The sequence below is a fragment of the Heteronotia binoei genome, chromosome 10, assembly GCF_032191835.1.
Source record: "Heteronotia binoei isolate CCM8104 ecotype False Entrance Well chromosome 10, APGP_CSIRO_Hbin_v1, whole genome shotgun sequence".
Lineage (NCBI taxonomy): Eukaryota > Metazoa > Chordata > Lepidosauria > Squamata > Gekkonidae > Heteronotia > Heteronotia binoei.
In genome coordinates, this window is record NC_083232.1 from 73,789,779 (window position 1) to 73,810,193 (window position 20,415).

A 20,415-nucleotide genomic window follows, 5' to 3' on the forward strand; every position below is an offset into this window, starting at 1 on the left:
ACTTTCCCCCACCTCCCAGGATTTTGCAGCAGGTTTTCTCAAATCTCACCTGGTATCCCTGGTCAAACAGTGTGCTAACACTCAACAGGTTAGACTGCAGTGAGGGTACATACAACACATTTTGCAACATACATTTCAGTGCAGGAAATTCCACATTGCCTGAGCAAACAGAATTGGCAGTGGTCCCATCAGCCAATCTCACATACTTATGCTCAGGACTGTCAATGTTTTTCAACAACTCCTTCTCGCAGCAGAGATGGCTCGTTGCCCCGGAGTCTAAAATCCAAGCAGACCCTGTGCTCTCTACTGCAGACGTGACCAGCCGGGTTGCTTCCTCACACGGGCTGGCGGTCCTCCGCTCTCGCCGCACACGCCCCCGCCTCTTCTCCCTCTCAGGGCAAGCTCGGAGCAGGTGCTGCGACGACCCGCATCCATAGCAGCGACGGACTGCAAACGCAGTCGGCTCCACTTCCTCCACCTTCGGACGCCTGCCAGCAGCAGAAGCTGGCTCATTCTTGGCTGTCTTCCCGGACACACCGATAACAGCACGCTGCCCGGCCGACACCCCCGGACAGCTCACGGCCGCAATTCTCTCTTGGAAGTCAAGCAGGTGGGCACAGACGTATTCCATGGTCAGGGTCGCTACGTCCACCGTCTCCAGAGAAGTTATCAGGGGAGTGTACTCAGGTGGCAACGACGACAGCAAAATGTACACTCTGTCGTCTGGAGCTACAGTCTTGCCTCTTGCCTCCAGCTCAACGAAACAGTCCGTTAGCCGTTTGATGTGATCTTTCACACACCCTCCAGCCGGCATAACGGTGCGGAACATCCTCCTTGTCAAGGCCATGAGGGAACCAGCAGTGGTGCTAACATGCACCGCACTCAACGCGTCCCAGGCAGCCTTGGGAGTGTCCTTCCCTCGCACATAAACCAGCTGGTCATCTCCTATAGATAGCACTATGTTGGCCAGTGCCTTATCCGATAACACAGTCTCGGCAGGAGATAAGTCAGCAGGGGGGTTACTCACGAACAGCCATTGCCCTTCACGCTTGAGGTAGTGTTGCATTCTCAGGCTCCACACCGCGTAGTTGGCTGAGGTGAGCTTCTCAACGGCTACTCCAAGCTGTTGCTGAGCCATCGTGCCGACTCCTCCTCACAGCTGGCTGCCGACGTCCCTCTGGCTCTCAAACAGAGAACGGTGGTGCTTCTGTGTCCTTCACCGGCGTTCCTCGCCTCCGGCTCTTTCCAAACTCACAGTCAGCTCAACTCTCAACTCTCTCCTCCCCGCAGCGGAAGCGTGCTGGGCCCATAACCCTGTCGGAGCGGGAGTAGCAGAGTGAGGGAGATGACTTGCCCGACACAGGGCTTCAGGAAAGAAAATCAGGCAGACGCGTGCAACTAGTGCCAAAAGGTGTATTAACATATATACACGACAAGTGCTCTCTTGTGCAGTCTATACAATATCACCTCCACGGACAAAGTGCTTCGCCTAACCACCATCTCACAGGGAGAGACCTGTGTGATGCACACACAGATCATATATAGTCCAAGCAGCCAATCCTGGCCATGCTGACTCAGCAGATTGCATCACTTGGCTTCTGCCGGCTCAAGCCGGTCTGCTGATCAGGTCACTGTGACCTAGCCTGGCAGCTAGATCACCAGCTGTCATACTGTAGCTGTCAGACTGGGTTTATGTAGATTCTTGCTCCAACAAAACCAGGCCACAGCTTTTATTGAATACAGACCCAGAAGCATTGGTGAAGCAAGGGGGCAGATCCTGGAAAATGGAGTGACCTGCTTGCCACTTGATCACAATGTCCTGCAGGCCGTCTGCTGGGGAAAAACCTGGGAATTACAAATATTGGTATCACAAGAGCAGCTGCCACCCAGTGGTTCCAATTTGCCACCTAGGGTGAGTCTGAGGATGGTCCCTAAGCTGGGAATCCCATGTGTTGGCTCAAACCTTCAGACCTATTAAGAGAGTCCCCACCAGAGAGGAGGTGGACATGCAGGCCCATTTCCCCAAAAGGATCTGCCCAGATGCACAAAACTGCCGTCTGTGATAGCAAAATTATAGACCCACAAGAAACCTCTAAAAAAAAGAAGGGTGAGTGGGGAGCCAATGAAAATCACATTGCTGGACCCCAGGCGGGCTCTACGTCACTGTTGTGTAGAGCCTACCAAAATTCAAACTGGCCAACCAGGCTGATCCTGCTTGGATGACACAGGCCTGGCCAACATGGTTGCCCAGGGCTCCTGCCTTTGGCCATCCGTTAGGCTGCCCACGCTGCAATCCAGCCCTTTCAGGTAATTCTCAGCCACATTTTCTTCTATGGGCACAACTTTCTCACATGCTCCTCTCACTATAGCCCAGTATTCTGCATCCCCAATGCTATTTGTGAAGTAACTTTTGGTTGAGTAAAAGTAGTGAACTGTCTGTTTAGTTAAATGCCTTGTCACTGACATGTATGTTTACATTGTCCTTTGGGAAGATATTTCCATGCTCATCCAGCTGACCATAAATTTACCTGGTCTGTTGAGTTTATGATGTCTCTGGTTGATCAGGACATTGTGCACATTGCATTGGCTGATAATGGTGCTTCCATAACTTAGCCGTTACTATCTGACCCAAGGAAAGTTTCAGGACCCAGGAAGACTAGTAGTCATATGGGGTCAGGAGGCTGCAGTATATACGGGAAAGAAGGCAAAATCACCTCCTCGCAGTGGAGCGGTACTAATGGGCAAGTCAGATTTATTTTGTTCATCCTTTTACCCTTGGTCCCACAACCCTGGGGAAAAGGTTTCCTTGCTATTGTCAGTGCCTTCTGCTGATGGATCATGTAGTCTAATCATTAGTTCTTTGTTGTCCTCACAAACAAAATCCTCTATGCAGGTATGGAACAGATCCAATACTATATTTGTACCTTTCTCTTTCATTGGAGATGGTTGCAGAGATCTGTGTTCCTCATATTTCCTCCAGCTACCTTCCTCCCAAGCAGATTTGTTCACAAATACAGCCTATCAAACCAGTCTCAACCAGTTTGTGCTTTACGAGATTTGTTCCTAGAGTGTTGCCAGAAGGGACATGAAATGGCAACCTTGCTTCAACAAGGTCAGGTCAGTACCTGCATGGGAGCCCTAAGTACATCATACATCCATGTTAGAAGAATGATGAAATATAAATGTAAAATCAATCCATAAATCAAGCCAGTTACAACTGTATCTGGTGAATTTGAAACTTGTTGCAGAGGTATAAAGTGTGGTGTGGCCTATCAGAAGCTAGGCCTCCTCTTTGTGTGGGGGTGTTTGTGTTTTTAATTCACTATTTTCATCAGAGTAACTTTCCTTGGTAGCATACATTTTGTGCTGCTGCTTTATGTGGTTCTTGTTTACTGCTGTCTGAAGTCTGTGTGTTTTTCTTGTTACAATATAGACAAGATTTGTTTATACATTGATTCAAAAGTTAACATTTCTGAGCTGATCCTTCAAAATAAATGCTTGTTTTGCTCTGCTTCCATCCTTCAGCCTTTTAAAGCTCCATGATTGTTTTCCAGGTAGTTTCTGAGAGTGTTCTGGTAGCCAGTGCTTAAGCTAGAACATAATTGCCAAGTCATTTAATTCCTTTAATGTAGTAATCTCTTCTGTGTATTTATATTGTAATTCATGCAACATGAAAGCTTCAGTTTAATTCCAAAGCTCCATAATATATGAGCAGATATTTTAGTAAGCTGCCCATATGGTTGGAAAGGACTGTGTGTAGAATTTACTTTAAAAGGAAGTCAATGTCCAGTTTTCACACAGGATGAATAAAAATGCCCTTTGATATTGTTACTTGACATTTACTGTTTTAATTCTTCAGTTCTCCAACAAAAGCAAAAATTCTTTAGGTTAATAGCTTCTCTACAGTCTCTCTTCAAAAGCTTCTCTACAGTCTCTCTCCCTCTTTAGAGCACAGCCAACTTCTTCCGTTGTTTTGTTGTTAACAAAAACAAAAACTTGCCTTCACTTAGCAACTCGTTCTGGTCCATGAAGCATGTAACCTTTGCACCCAGCAGTCTAAATTTCCCAGCTCCCACACCCAACACACACACATACTGGGAGAAAATCTAAACTGGGGAAGTTTAGGCCTATGGATACTATGGATGGCTAAACTCTTCTAATAGTATACTGCAAAAAAAAAAAAAAAACACTGCTCTGCAGACCTCTGTAGAGTATTTAATTCTGTTTTCAGAATCAAGGTGAAGTTTAATTTTGAGCTGGTATTCAGCTGGAGCATGCAAAGATGGGTCTTCAGCACAGCATGTTACATACATATGTATGGTACTACTGGCATGGCAAACCAAGCTCTCTCTCTTTCCCTCTGGCTGGAAACCCAAACATAAGTGGTAGAAATAGTAAATCTGGTTTCTAAGGAACAGATTGCTTTTTTTAAGGATAAGCTTTACACACATTTTTAAAAGTCTATTTTTGAATGTTTTGAACACTTGGCTACTGATGCATCTGCTTAGCCATGGTGATTCTGCCCTGCCATCAGTGTCTATGATGTCCGTTTTGCATTTGTATGCAGCAGAGGGGTTAGTTGAAAATGAGTAACCTGGACAAAAAGTTGATTGGGGAGTGGGAAGCATAGTTTCCAGATTTGTTTATTTGCTATTATGTGGCTTGGCAGCTGCTTTTTTAAAAGGTAGAATTTACCTGGGGAAGGCAGCTCCTAGCACCTGTGCCCAACAGGGTACACCAGACATTTTATTCTGCATATAGGTTCAGCTTTTTGCCCGGTCAACTGAAACAGACCCCTAAAGTTCTCTTGGTGTTTCTGGGGCCAGCAGTGTGGGAAAAGTATTTGGAATGGTTTATGCCCACCATTACTTCGCAAACACAGGCAGCTACCAGTCAGGTCCAAAGGTGCCAGCACTTCCCTGACTTGTGCTTATTGTGTCTGACCAAGTACAACCCTTGTCCGAGATTCAAAACCTTAAATGGCATAATAACCCTTGTCTCTTTCCCTTCTCAGGTGTGTTATAACTTTGCTAGCCTTACGTGCTGCAATCTCTGTACTATTGGAATATAGATAAGCATGGATGTAGGGTGGGATTTACGTGTCTTGTAGACTTATATTTACCAAATGAGTGTGGCATGAGAGTTGAGAACCTTTCCAAAAAACAACATAATAGAAGAGCCAGTTTTTGTGTCTGGCCATGTCAGGTTCCCAGGGTCTTGTCAGTCTCTGGCATTCTCTGGAACCAGTTCTCCTTCTTAACTTGTTAGTTATCCCACAAGAAAGCTGCCAAAAATGTTTACATGTAGCAGTTCCTCATACAGATGTTCCTCCAGTTGTATGGAAGTCTTTTCACCAGGCATCAAATGGTGCTGGCATAGTGAAAGTCCTCCTGACTGACTTGTACAGGCTCTTTACAAACATTATATTTTAACAACACAGAGTGCAGTCATATGAAAGAGGAGATTTGGTAGTGTCTGTGTGAACTGGCTATCTTTTGAAGTTGTCTTACCATGAAGTATTTCTGGTCTTCAAGTGATCATTGCTAGCCTAAATACACCTACAATTACAAGGGCATCTGTATCAAGTTATAGAGTGAGTCATGGGTCAGGGTTAATATATCGTAGCTTGCATTGGCACATGCTGTGAGAAGATAAGATCAGATCTCAGAAGGTAAGCAGGGTTGGCCCAGTTTAGTATTTGGATGGGAGACCAAGGAAAATAAGATTGCTACACAGAGGCAGACAGTGGCAAGCCACCTGCTTGTCTCTTGCCCTGAAAACCCTATGAGGTTGCCATAAGTTGGCAGCAGCTTGGTGGCACTTTATAAGATGAAAAGATGAGACCTCAAATTTATTGAATTTTATGCTAATGGTTGTTTTTTTGTTGTCTTCCTGACAACATAGCATGATGATTACAAATGACTCCAAATGCAAGTTTGTTGCTGGCTTTGTTCTTTAGAAATTAATGGGTACATTTTACACAGTTTGAGTATCCTGAATTTGACAGGAAGGTTTGCAAAGACTAAGCATACAACATTTATTAAGTTGATATTAAACAACCCCCTTAAGAGCAAAAGTTCAAAACTCTGAAATCCAATAAACGGTAAATTGTTACTGATGTTCTACTCCTTTCTGTATTTGCATAATTCTCTCTGTGCTGCTCTCCTCCAGCCATTTCTCTCCAGAGTTGTGTAGTTAAGGTCAGGAGTTAATTTCAATGCTGTCATTTTAGACCTTTGTAGTTGGGCAAAGGGCTCCTTTTAATTCGCCATCTAATTCTCATTTACAAACTGCTTGTGTTTTCTAAGCCCCTCTCCACCACAGCGATAACAGTTCTGCAGGCTTCTATATTTGTGTGGCTTTTAGGGAAAAAGTCAAATGTAGTGTTCATGTAGGACTTATAAATAAGCTGTTGGTGAAAAATTTAATGTTTGGACCAGCAAAATATGCTTACTGATCTGCTACCAGAATTTAAAATTATTCTGAAATAGATCAATTTTGTCTAAATCACTCTTAAAATGCAGCTTCACCTTTATGTGTTAGTAATTTTAACTTCAAGCCACAGAAAGGTTGCATTGTCAGGAATGTGAGATAAGATGAGAGAATCTGAAGATGGAGGATACTTAACAAATGTACAGAAACAGCCAAGTGTCTTTAGTTATTCAAAATGGCTGTAGTTTGCTTATAATCCTTTCTGTGTTCTGTTATAGACTCTGATTCCCCCCCCCCCAAAAGGTCACTAGTTCACAGAAAAAGGAAAATGGGTAAGAGTTCAGACAAAGGGCATGGCAATATGAGCTGCTGTTTAAGAAATATATAGTGTTATTGGATTATAAATGTAATAATTTTGATTATAGCAGCACATGGGAAAGACGAGGCAGTAGCTTGGCTCAACATTTTTGGGTCTGGTCATTTTTTTTCCAAACCTCTGTGTAACAGTATTATATTTCAGTATATATTCTGGATACGTGCAAATATGAGATATCAAAAATGGATGCTATTGTGCATCCAATGCTTAGGGGCAATATTTGTGTGGTAACAACAGGAAGCATTTTTCTCTGTTAGACTCTTTTCTGTGAGATATGCACTAGTGAGTGTAGCAACAAACGGCAAGATGCATTTCCTCCATCACTGCATCTCCTTCGGAGCCAGCGAGTCTCCATGGTAACATATTAGACTGAAAGAGATGCAAGGGACCAGAATGGGAGAGGAATGAGTTAGGAACCACCAAGTGGTGGTGTGTGTCCCTAACGTCAGAGCCTGAGCCTTTTGATAGGGTGGTTTTGTTAACTCCCTTCCTCAGCTCCCGTGCAGACCTTCTTTATTAGGACAGCCACTGGTACCGTTGCTTCAGCAGCCTCTCTCCTTTTGAAGTTGGGAGGGGGGTATTTCTTAATATTTTCTATCAATTTCTGTTGTTGGGATTCCTATTTCTAAATAAGGATGTTTGTCGTTTTCTCAGCAGTCTCTGCTTTCCTTTGCAGCGTGGTTTTCTGTAAAGGCAGGGAGGCATGGCTGCGTTTTACTTGACCTCTGTAGAATTTTCTGTGCAATCTCTCCTGTATTTCCTAAGGAGATAACTGACTATGCAGAAATTCATTGAAGCGGATTACTATGAACTGGACTGGTATTATGAAGAATGTACAGATGGTAATTATACCCTTTTATTTTATTGTATCTGTTACTGGCTGCAGCTTCTAATAGGAGTGCTTCTGTCCTCTAAAGCACGATTGGAGGATATGGTTGTTCAGCTAAGGCGGACAGTTTTTAGCATTTCTTTGCATACATTAAAAGCATGCATCAGGAGACTGCTGTAGGGCTTGTGGCCTGTGGGAGTGGCATCAGGATGTATGTACTTTTCGGCAGAGGGAAATTACTGACCAATACTTATTGTATAAATAGCTCTAGTATGTGCTTAAATACATGCGTTTGCTTTAAGAAAAGATGGTTTTGGCTTGCAATGTGAAGCCTCCATAGGACTGGCTGTGTATGAATAATATAAAATGTAACACACTGGCACAGCATAAAATAGGGTTTCATGTCTTTGTTGCAGGAAATGATTAAAGCATTTATTCCATCTGAAATCATCAGGTTTATATTTTGGGAGCCTGGTACCTTGGCCATCACCTCCTCTCGAACTTTCTGTCATCTACCAGGCTGGCAGTGTCTTTTTCATAACCCTGGATGTGATCATTGGTCTTGTGATAGAGGGTGTGAGGAGGAGTGATGGAAACTGCACCACCGCTGTGTTGTGGGAAATTCAAAATCAGTAATGTGGCCGCAAAATTTTCTGGGAACACTAAAATGGAAACAGGTCAGGAAGGCGTTGCAATGTCATCCATGTTCAGTTTGGGAAGTTCCATGATAATAGGGAAGTTGGATGATGACAATAAAGGGCATGGCCATCTGGGGACAGTCCAGAAGTCACATTTCATAGTCAAGAGATAAGGGGAGATAAAGTGCACTGCTGAAATAGTAGATTACTTGCTGAATTTCAGAAACTCTGCTTTTAACCAATGGAAGGCTCTGTGATTATATGTTTAATACTAAAAAATACATACAGAAAATGCCTATTTGAGAATAACAATATATTTCAATGATACAATTTATATCTACTTTTTCTCTTTGAACTGCTATATTAGTTGATTAATCAGAATGATTGTAATAGTCCTGGTTGGATTGAAGTTTAGAAGCTTTTAACAGACACAAGGACTGCATTCTCTGCTCAGCTTTTAAATAAACAATTTATGTAGAGTAATTTCTGAAAGGTTTTTATTTGTAACAAAAAATAATGATAAAATATCTGATGGAATTGGAATATGACAGCAAGATTTGTTCCACTTACCATTTAAATCTTATTCAAACAATTATGTTTGTAAGGCTATGCTCCCCCCCCTTCCAACTTTCTGGTTGTTTATGACTTAAAACCATAAGTGAAAGGTTGAAGTGTGGTGCAACATATATGTCAGTAGCCGAGTGGAGAACTGGTAAGATCGCCATCTAGCTCAGACGTGTTGGACTCATTTGTTATGAGGGCTAGATCTGACATAAATGTCACTTGAGGCACCAGAGATATAAATTTTATAAAGGTGATTTTAAATGGCAATAGCAGGTGAATGACAATAGTAGGCTTGATTGGATTAGGTGTGATATGCAGAGGGGTAGTAGGCATGGAGGCAGGAAACATAGGTCTTAGTTGTATCCAGGAGGATTCAGTCCAGGAGGATGCAAAGAATAAATGGACATATTTGACAATAGAAATCAGAACATTCAGTTGCTGGCCTAAGAGCAGCAATGTTCTTACAAAGGAATTTCAAAGGGAGATTAGGAAGAGAGACTGCTGAATTGCAATTGGTAATGAAGCTCAAGACAATGCATCCTCATGGACTGAATTGAGAGCTAATTTTCCTGTCTCATTACCAATGTGTGCTATTACCATTTGGCATCTGAAATCACTCCACTCTCCAAGATATATGGACCAATCCAAGTGTTTCAATACCTAATCAGAATCTCTTTTTGGGGGGGGAGGGGGGATCCAGATAGGAACAGAGAACACCTGCCCACTCACCCTGCCTCCCTCCCTCCAAAGAAGAAGTGTGCTTGCACACAGAAATTTATACCTGGAATAAAATGTTGTTGGTCTTAAATCTGCCATGGGAGTCCAACAATGTTCTCTCCCCCCCCCTCCACCTTTGTCCCCAAAAGAAGAGAAGCAGCCCCAGAGAAGCATGCAGAAGTGGGGTTGGGTGTGTGAGTGAGAGAGGGAGGCTTGTTTTTGTATCTCTTCTGCACAAAGCAGCCATGAAGCTCTCCCTGTGCTTGTGTGTGTGAGAGAGGGAGGGAGGGAAGAAGAGAGGCAGGAAGTAAAGAGCCGTTGGGGGAAAAGCAAGGTACAGTATGGCTGCAGCAGCAGTTCTGGAAAGAAAATAGGAGAAGGAGGTTGCTTGGGGGGCAGATTTGAGCCCTGAGCAGGCCAGATGTGGCCCACGGGCCACATGTTTAACACCACTGACCTAACTTGTTTTAGACAGACTTGGCCAGTAGGACATTATACCGCTTGACCACTTTTTTGCTTAATATTAGTAAGTATGCAAAAAATGCAATAATATTGCAACAGCTCTTGCTTTTTTCTTGGTTGGTGCTTTTTAAAAAGAGACTGTGTCATGTTATAAAATTTGAGCCTGAGCCGGTTTCAGTGGGGAGTGCAGGATATAAATCTAATAAATAAGTAAATAAAACAATGAATCAAAGAAAATCCATAAGTAGATTCCTCCTTTTGGCCTATGAGAGGTTTCACAGACCCCTTCAGAAAGTGATACATTAGTTTGTATCCTGCCTCTGGTTGTCAGGTCCTACCTGGCTCTTGACAGGGGCACACATGCAGATGTCACTTCCAGGTGACATTGCCTTGTCAAGCACATCATACAGGGGGGCGCTCTAGCATTTGAATTAAAAACTTTTCAGGAGCATAGAGTTTCTTCCCCAAATGCTAGAGCATCCCCTGTGCACTTCTGATGACATCATGGCAATGAGCAACGACAGAGCGCTTTGGGGGCAGGGATCCCCCCCACCAGCCAGATCTGTACTGTTGGGTTAGGGGCCTCCAAACCAGGGAAACCCCCACCTCCAGCAGGAGGCTGGGAACCCTAATCCTGCCACTCTGCTCATCCAGGGTTGAAGCACTTCCTCTGGCTCAAGAAGCCCTCCTTTGACAGAAGAGATTCTGCAGCTGAAGGAAGAGCCCTCTTGCATTTAGAAAAAGACTTTAAGCTTGGCTGAGTAGAATGGGTAGGATAAAACTGCTAGGGCAAGGGTGTCAAACTCCTTAGGAGGGCTGGATCCGACACAAATGGGACTTTGTGGGGCCAGGCCATGTGTTGTAAAATGTAATGTGAGGTAGCGAAGAGATAAAACTTTATAAAGGACACGGACAAACGCAGTTAAAAATACTATGTTTTAACATGCTTAAAACTCTTGCAGTACTTTGTTTAAAATTGAAAGGTGGGGGAATAGTGGGATTTGGCAATGCAAATAACTCCTCCCATCATTGTTTTGTTAAAAGAAATGGTGAAGAAGAGGCAGAAGGAACCCTTCCTCTCTTACACAGTGACATTTCAAGCCCAAATGGTTTCCACTTTATTCTTAAATAGGCATTCTCTGCACTTGCTGTGAAGTTGCAAGGAACCTTGCTTTTCAAAAAAAAAAACACCAAAGTTCTAGTTTGGCCTTCAGAAAAAGAATTGGATCCTTTGATCTGTACTTAGAAGGACTGATGATAACAGATTGTCCTTGGATTCCCTGCACCCAGTAGTCCCATCCAACACCTGGAAACTTAATTTAATTTCCAGGGTCTGGGAGCCACATGTCCTCCAGTGTCAGAGAGCTGTACTGAAGACAGACAGAGAAAGGGGCAAAATTCTCCTCCTGCCTCATCCATCAATGGAGCTGATGCTTGTGGAAGGAAGAGGAGAAGGGGATTTTGCCTTGATTTTATCATGTGCAGTCCCACATGGGAGGCTGGCAAGATAACCTACCAAGTACTGGGGTGAGTGATTAATTATAAGATTGAATGCAGGACTGCTGTTCCCACTGATGTCTCCCTCCTATTAATGTCCACAGAGTAGTGCTTACTGATGGTGGTAGATGACCAGGTAGCTGCCTTGAACACCTCAGACAACGGAATGCCCTGTCAAATAGCAGACACTGATTGAGTCCTCATTGAGTCTGCTTGTACATATAAAGGACTTTGAGTTTTAATCTGCTGCTTTGATTTCTTTTGAACTCATTTTCATGATACTTTAATAATAATATAGCCTTTCCTTTCCTTCAAAGAGCTTAAGGAAGCATATATGCCCCTCCACACTGTGGTATCTTTATTGTGTATTCTTACAATTCTGCATGGCTTTTTTGGTAGAAAAAGCCCAGCAGGAACTCATTTGCATATTAGGCCACACCCTCTGACATCACCAGTGTTTCACATAGGGCTTTTTTGTAGAAAAAGTCCAGCGTGAACTTATTTGCATATTAGGCCATACACCCTGACACCAAGCCAGCCAGAACTGTGTTCCTGTGCGTTCCTGCTAAAAAAAAAAAGCCCTGCAACTTTGTAAAGTAGGTGAGGGTGAGATTGAGAGGCCCAAGATCACCCAGGCGCATAGTCCAGTATTCTGACTCTACTTTGTGGCTGTAGAAATGGAATCTCCAAAACCAAACCACAGAAGGGTAGGGGTCTCTAATGACTTGGGAAATTCAGCAGAAAGCAATTGTTTTGTAAATTAACCCTCTGCCCCCAATCAAATATCCTGATAAGGACAAAAATTGCTTAAGAAGGGGACTGAATTCTGAAGGAAACTGAGCTTCAGTTTAAGGAGCTTATAGTTCCCTTGAAGTGAGGATGTCTTTAGGGACAGGGTGTGCATGTGTGGTTTTTAGGTTCCTTGAGTACATTTTTGTTGAAAAGTGGGTATAAATGTCCCAAATAATGAATAAATGTGCTTATTAGTCATGGACTTCTGAGTGGATGTCCCTCTATTCAAATTCTTTGTAAGCCTTGAAACCTACTAGGTGGTTCTCATTCTAACCTATTCTACTGGGCTGTTGTGAAGAAAAAGGATTTGTATGATGAAAAGGTATTGTATGATGAACTTCTTTTGCGGGGGAGGGGGAGGAAGATGCAAAAGCTGTTAAGCTTTTGGAATGATACCCGTTTTAAATGCTGGGACAATTTGAAATAGATACAAGAACCCCCCCCCCCCCCCGATAATATATTAATGTAACACATGCTGTGAGGGATGGTCAGTAGAAGAAGCTGTAAGCAAATATCCTCTGCACAGGAAAAAAAATGGGTGTGTCTATATGGGTATGGCATTATTTTATTAAGGAATAAATATGCGGATGTGGATGGTTATACTAAATACGTAAGGAGCTTGGCTACACAATAAAGCCTTGTTTGAGAAGGTTTATATTTGTCTTACTTCCTCTTTGGTTTCTACAGAACACTTACAGCTTTTTAAGAGCTTAGCTCAGGGTAAAGTACCTATATAGCAGTCAGGTGCCCAATGTCATTGACATGCAAAACCAAATACAATAGCATAGTCTCCTAGAATCAGATCAAAACGTATCTATTGCACACATTGCAAATGTTAGTCATGTTATTATACTTGCATCTGTTGCAAAATCTATTGGGTCTGCACAAGTAACTTGTTCTGTTTTGGAATTACTCTAATCCAGTGCATATTTACTCTGTTCTCAATGCATGTTTCTACTACGACCTGTGGGCTTTAGGATTGGTGCCTAAGGGACCGTTCATATGATGCAAAGTCCTTGTGGCTGTAATAACAACTTTATGTCTCATGTGTGCCAGGGGTGCCTAGGTACATGAGGCTGTATTCTGATGGTGACTATAGGACGCATGGAAAAGGGACTTCAGTCTCCCTCTACCCTCATGTCCATTTTAACAAACTGAAACAACTCAGGAGTGCTCCATTTGGAAACTTACATGCAGCTGTCATTGGGGGTGATGATACTGAACCCTTTTTTTCTAGATGCACTGCACTTGTGATCAGAACATGGCCCCTGTGCACCTGGGAGGTGTAGAAACCCCTGTCCTCTACATTCACATGATGCAAAGTCCTTATGGCAGCTGCAAGGACTTTATATGTGTGACTCAACCTTTCATCATCAGTCTTCTGTGCACCCCCACATGGGGATTGCACACGAGTAGGCCTGCCATCAAATAAGTCTTTACAGCTAAAAGCCTCCAGGGAGCACTGCACTTGAAGCCAGGAGCTTGTTCCCACCCAGAGACCACATGCTCCTTCACAGCAGTATCCCCACCCTCGGTTCCTCTTTTGTTGCCGAAAGAGAAGGGTGTGTTTTTTAGCATCTCCAGCTACAGTCAAGAGCAGGGGTCCTCAAACTACGGCCCGCGGGCCAGATGCGGCCCGCTGAAGACGTTTATGCGGCCCGCCGGGTTATGGCAAAATCACACCGGAAGTGACGTTCGACCTAAACTCGCGTTAGCAACGCACACTTCCGGCACTGGGCTGAGGCGGCAGAGAGAGAGTGTGAGGTGATACCGAAGTGAGGTGAGTTCCCAGGCCAGGGTGTGTGGTGTGGGGAAAGGAGAGAGATGCAGAAGACGGAGAACTGACGGCCCGCGGCCTTGTACAGTAACGGCAGTCCAGCCCTCCAACAGTCTGAGGGACAGTGAACTGGCCCCCTATTTAAAAAGTTTGAGGACCCCTGGTCAAGAGGTTTTGTTCCAGATTTGTTGAAGCTATGTCAGCTTCTGAGTTCGTTCCATGGCTCAGAAGGCCCTTTTCAAGAAATGCTCCTGCTGTGGGGCAAAGATGACCCAAAAAGACAAACATGACCTCTGTCTGTTCTGTTTGGTTGAGTGGCATAGTGTCCCCGCATGCCAAGACTTCACCCCTAACGCTTGGGGGGATAGGGCATAAAAACTTAAGGCAGTGTTGTGGGAGAAAGCCCTTAAAGTCCCAGAGCCCTTATCCAAGTCAGCCCTGGAGAAAGCTCCAAATTCTGCATCTTCAGAATTAACACATTGGACTCCCATCTCCTAGATCTGTGTTTCAGCAGATCCAATCTTGGTCATGCTCCCCTGATTATGCCTCTTTTGATCAGCAAGCCAAGAAGGCAGAGGGCAAGGACAAGGAGAAACATAAATCTGCTACCAGCAGAGCACTCTCGTCTGCATTCCTGAGTCAATGCCAGCCTTGCAGAAGAAACCCAGGACTCCCATCTCCAAGTCCACCTGTTTCTGTCTTGGATGGGAATGTTGTTGTGGGTCAACCATGTGGTCAAGTTCTGTGTAAATCCAATCTGGAACAAATGGCTGTGCTGTTGTGGTCTCAATCCCAACTGCCTATGCAGTGACCTTCACATCTGTACATGTCTCCAGGATATATGGAAGAGCAGGGTGACAATTTTGCAAGTTTGTATCATTCCTATCAATGGGTGTCATTGTACTCGCCTTCAGTACCTGTCTTGCACAGGCCATGTTCTCCTATACCTGCATTGAGAGGCAGCAATTGAATCTGATGGATCTGACACAACATAGACCCAAGCCCAGACAAGAGGGTAGGAAAGCAATCTTCAGCATCTCCCATGGAGGATCGCAAAAGTTTTGGAGAACAGATTATTCATATGGCCCAGTCTCTCAAGACAAATGTCATTACCTTGGAGCACAAACCAGAAAATAAGATGCTGAGTTGCCTCTACTCAGAGTATCCTGGGATTATTGCTTTCCCAGTGTCGGCGTTGCCATATATTCCCTTACCTAGATTATTGGTTACTGGTGGCAGATTTCAAGGATCGATTATTGAGTGAGTGTATGTACCCTTGTCCTGGAGACCTATCAAAAATTAGGGCTCCTTGCAAACTGGGGTGATTCACGATTAGTCTCATCCCAAAGAGTACAGTTTATCTGAGTCATGCTAGATTCCCTCGTGGGGAAAGGTTTTCTATCTTCAGAGAGGGTACAGGCCATCTTAGTCCAGGTAAGACGGTTCAAATCTCACCAGTTCCAATCAATTTGGAAAATCCTTCTACTGCAGCAGCCCTGCCTTTGGCTATGTTACAGATACGACTCCTGCAGTTCTGGTTTTTGTCTTGCTGTACAGCTGGGGTTCATGCCTTATGGCATAGATTTTCTGCTCCCAGACCTGTCATACATTTATTATTGTGGTAGTGTTCTATAGATAATTTATCCTGGGGAGTTTATTTCCTTCGGAGTTTCTAAACGTGAGGTTGTCCTTACTACGGATGCTTTGCTTTTGGGTTGGGCTAACTGCTGTACTAACCAGGGTACTTGGTTAGAAGATCAAAAGCTGCTGCACATTAATATTTTAGAATTGCGAGCTGTTTGTTATGTCCGTAGCTGTTCTTCAGATATCTTTCAGAACTGTTCCATTCTTATCCAAACGGACAGTACAGTTATGATGTTTTATGTAAACAAGCAAGGTCCAGAATTCTATGTTAGGAAGCTGCCCTGGCATGGAACATGGCATTGAAGCTCAACGTTTCTATTTAAGCCATCCACATCCCTGAGAGTTTAAACATGGAAGCTGGCAGATTTGAGCAGGGTTCATACACTCTCCCATGAATGGTCCATAAAGACCACTTACCTGGAACTGATTTTTACCCTCTGGGGGGATTCTGGATATAAGTCTTTTTGTGACAAGAGGAAACAAGAAGGCTGTAAAGTTTTGTTCCCAAGCAGGAGTAGGCATTGGTTCCCTAGGGGATATGTTTCAGCTGTATTTGCAGAGAGCCCCCCCCCCCCCACTTTTTAATGTATTACCTCCATTCCCACTCCTTATCAGTCTAAGAGAGAAAGCCTGGAGGGAGAGATTGAACAAATATGGTTTCTGGATGTTAATGGAGATCTCCTGGGGCCAGTTCCTTCCCTTGCCAAATCAACCAGATTTAATGGGGAAGTACCTTCTCTGAGGCAGGCATCACAGCTTGACTTGCTCCTGAATTTTTGATTTGTTTTCATTCATGGGTTTTATCTACTCTTTGGCAACATACAGAAGGACATGTCACCATGTAGTGCCCCATTGCAGGCTATATTTGATGATTTATTACACTTGAAAACGAAGGGCCTGATGTTTTCCTCTTTGAAGGTTCACCTGACTGCTTTCTCTTGCTATCACAAGAGAACTGAGGGAGGATCAGTTTCCTTTCATCATTTGTTCAAGAGGTTTCTTAAGGGGCTACACTCTCCCATGAATGGTCCATAAAGACCACTTACCTGGAACTGATTTTTACCCTCTGGGGGGATTCTGGATATACGTCTTTTTGTGACAAGAGGAAACAAGAAGATCCTTGCCTGCTCCAAGATCCTGTAGTGTCCCAATGGTCTCTTTCTATTATGTTAGCACAGTTAGTGCTCAAACCTTTTGAATCCCTTGCTATGTGCTCATTGGCAGAGCTTTCTAAGAAGGTGTGTTTCACTCAGCCAGGAGGGTGAGTTAGCAGCTCTCACTCCATTTTTTTAGTGGAGTTCTGCCCTAGCATGGGACATGGCATTGAAGATAAGTGTTTCCATCCACATCCCTGGGAGTTTAAACATGGAAGTTGGGAGACTGAGCAGGGTTTGTACACTCTCCTATAAATGCTCCATAAAGGATTTTTTTTGGAAGTTTTTTCCTGAGATGGCAATCCTTCACTTAGATTTCTTCCTAAGGTAGTTTCCAAGTTTCATTTATCCCAAGATATTGTTTTACCCATGTTTTTTTCCTCCATTTTTGAAGTTTTTTCCTGAGATGGCAATCCTTCACTTAGGTTTCTTCCTAAGGTAGTTTCCAAGTCAAGTTTCATTTATCCCAAGATATTATTTTACTCATGTTTTTTTCCTCCATTTTTGAAGTTTTTTCCTGAGATCAGGCAATCTTTCACCTCTAGTCTTAGGTTTCTTCTTAAGGTAGTTTCCAAGTTGCATTTATCCCAAAATATTGTTTTACCCATTTTTTTCCCCTTTACCGAGCTCTGAGAATGAGCATTATTATTTTACCTCCAGAGTTCCGCAGGGATAGAGCCCTGTTTGTTTGCTTTTGTGGCCCTAAGGCAGGTAGGAGAGCATCATCTCAGACTCTTTCCCAGTGAATTGTTGGAGCCATTAGGGAGTGTTAAGATTGGGCCAGATTACCATGCCCATTGAACATTCATGTATATTCCACTAGGGCAATAGCTTCTTCACCAGCTTTCCTAGATGGAGTGCCTTTGATGGAGATTTGCAGAGCTGCCACCCGATCATCGGCAGACATATTTGTACATCCCTACATTTTGGATCTGCAGAGATGTGAGGCTCAAGTGAGCAAGGCAGGTCTTCATTCACTGTCCAGATGAAGAGAGCATGCCCTATTGCTTGGTGAGTAGCTTGCTAGAATCCCTATGAGACTGCACAGAAGATCAGTGATGAAAACAAAGTTGCACTTACCTGTAACTATTGTTCATTGAATATCTTCTGTGCAGGCACACATACCCTCCCTTCTCACTAGAGGTACTAAGGGTGGTGGGGCACTGCTGCACAGGAGCATATGGTCCCTGACAGGAACAAGCTTCTGGCTCCGGTGCTCAGCATCTCTTGGAGACTTTTAGCTATAAAGACCTACGCAGTGGCAAGCTTGCTCATGCGCAGTCTCCATGTGTCCTGCACAGAAGATACTTGATGAACAATAGTTACAGATAAGTGCAACCTGGCTAGTTCCACATACCTAAGGGAACTTTGAGCTGGCACTTTTAAAATAGCAGTGCAGCCTGTGTACTGTGACATGTCAAACCACTTTTGAACCTCGGGTAATTCCAGAAGCAGATTGCAATAATTTCTTGGAGTCTATATTTAAAACTGGGAAGGTGTGTGTGTGTCAAAAATTCCTTTGGGCATACACAAACCCTTGGGCATGCTTAAAGTAGGTTGTTTTTTTTTAATACCAGGCTTAGTAATTATTTCTACCTGTAGTTAAGCCAAATATAGTCTTGATTCTGCAGATTTGATTATTTTGTTCACTTTGAGCAATTGTAAATTATCTTCTAGCTAATTTGGGTAAGCATTGCTTATTTGACAATTAGAAGCGGCCCATGGAATAGGACATGATATGGAGTTAACGCAAGTATAACAATCACAATTTAGGTTTCAGTAAATTAACATCTCCGAGTCATGCTGCATGTACTTTTTGACCACTAGCCGAGGAGGATGCAAAGAATAAATAGACATAAGTCTCACATTAGAAACAAGAATATTCAGTTGCTGACCTGAGAGAAGCAGAACTCCTACAAAGGAATTTCAAAGGGAGATTAGGAAGAGAGACTACTGAATTGCAATTGATAATGGAAGCTCAAGATAATGCTTTCTCATGGACTGAACTGAGAGCTAACTTTTCTGTCTCATTACCAATATGTTCTGTTATCATTTGATATCTGAAATCACTCTCCAAGATATAAGGACCAATCCAAGTGTTTGAATTCCTAATCAGGGTCTTTTTGAAAAAAATAAATCCAGATACAAACACAGAAATAATTTTTTTTAAAAAATGACTTTTCAGAATAAGCGAAAATAATTGTCTCATTGTACATTGTTCTTGTCAGAAGAATCCATTCTTCTACCCACTTACCCAGCCTCTTTCCCTCCCTTCAAAGAAGTGTGCTTGCACACAAAAGTTTATACCTGAAATAAAACATTGGTTTTAAATCTGCCATGGGAGTCCAACATTGTTCTCTCTCCCTCCTTCCTCCCCCTTCATCCCCAAAAGAGAAGAGGCAGCCCTGGAAAATCAAGCAGAAGGGAGTGTTGGGTGTGCATGAGAGAGAGAGCGAAGGAGGGAGAGAGACTCAGGAAGCTGGAAATGAAGAGCCACTGAGGGAGCTAGGAAAAAAGCAAGGTACAGTGTGACTTCAGCAGAAGGAGGTTGCTTGGGGAACGGATTTGAGCCCTGCGTGGGGTGGATGTGGCCTGTGGGCCACACATTTGACACCCCTGAGTATCCTTGCTTCTTTGTCTCCACTACAGAGGAGTTTCTGTCCTTGTTCCTTCTTCAGTCTCTTATTCTTTCAGTTTGCTTAGCAAGTTTCAGAGACAAAGCAGAAGTATATTTTAATATCTTGTGCATAACTAAATTTTGCTTCAAGTCATCCCTTGATGTTGCATACATTTGCACTTCAGACACCACAGATAACATTTTCTTATCATGTGATATCACCATAATTGCCGTATTTATCAGTGGAGAGATTTGCTCACTACATCTTGAGATGTGAAGAGATGAAATGTGCAAATCTGAATCAGCCTTCACTGTTCTGCATGAGATCACCATGGTACCTCACAAGGGGCCAGCACAGACATAATATAGCCTTGCCATTAACCGTGTGTAAGAGATTGGGAGTGAGTTTTCAGTTGTGGGACTGTATAGTACCTCTTCCCCCTCTCCACCAAATGTAAACCCGTAGTTAAGGTAGGTGTCACTTCTTTGTATCATATTGAGGACTTACTTCATCCATTGCTGTTTCCAAACGAAAGATGCATCCCTGTACTGGGGAAGAAATGCATATTTCATCATATGTAAAGACCCCAGAAGCACCCCATAACTAGGGCCCATGGGGGGAGAGGGCCCATTTAAATCATGCAGGAGGCTGGTGACTGCTCCTGCCGCCACTGCCGCATGATTTGAACCCTACCAATTAGCTGATTTGTGGACCCTTTAAATGGCATGGGGGGGGCAGCAGCTGCTGCTGGGTACCCCTCCCATACAATTTAAATCATGCAGGAGGGAAAGGGGCAGTCTGGAGGTGAGGCCCGCCCAAAACTGGGGGGGGGCATGGGCCTTTGGTTAGCTACGGGCCTGCCCAGAAGTATGTTTCTGTTTAGGGTTCAGTATTTGGAGCTGGCCCTGAAAGTGA

The 20,415-nt window shown here is 43.6% G+C and overlaps 1 protein-coding gene across 5 annotated transcripts in view; it reads left to right on the forward strand.

The window, feature by feature from the left end:
* The window catches only part of TRAK1 (trafficking kinesin protein 1), a 114,494-nt gene that overhangs the window by 32,113 nt on the left and 61,966 nt on the right, over positions 1–20,415 (forward strand). Inside the window, exon 1 of one of the 5 annotated variants that reach the window (XM_060247513.1) lies at positions 7,361–7,650. The exons of 3 other annotated variants lie outside the window; for them this stretch is intronic. In XM_060247513.1, the coding sequence (XP_060103496.1) occupies positions 7,587–7,650 (64 nt within the window). In that variant the 5' untranslated portion in view covers positions 7,361–7,586. Of the gene's footprint in view, positions 1–7,360; positions 7,651–20,415 lie in introns of those variants that run through there. One more of the 5 variants, XM_060247522.1, reaches the window with a different exon arrangement.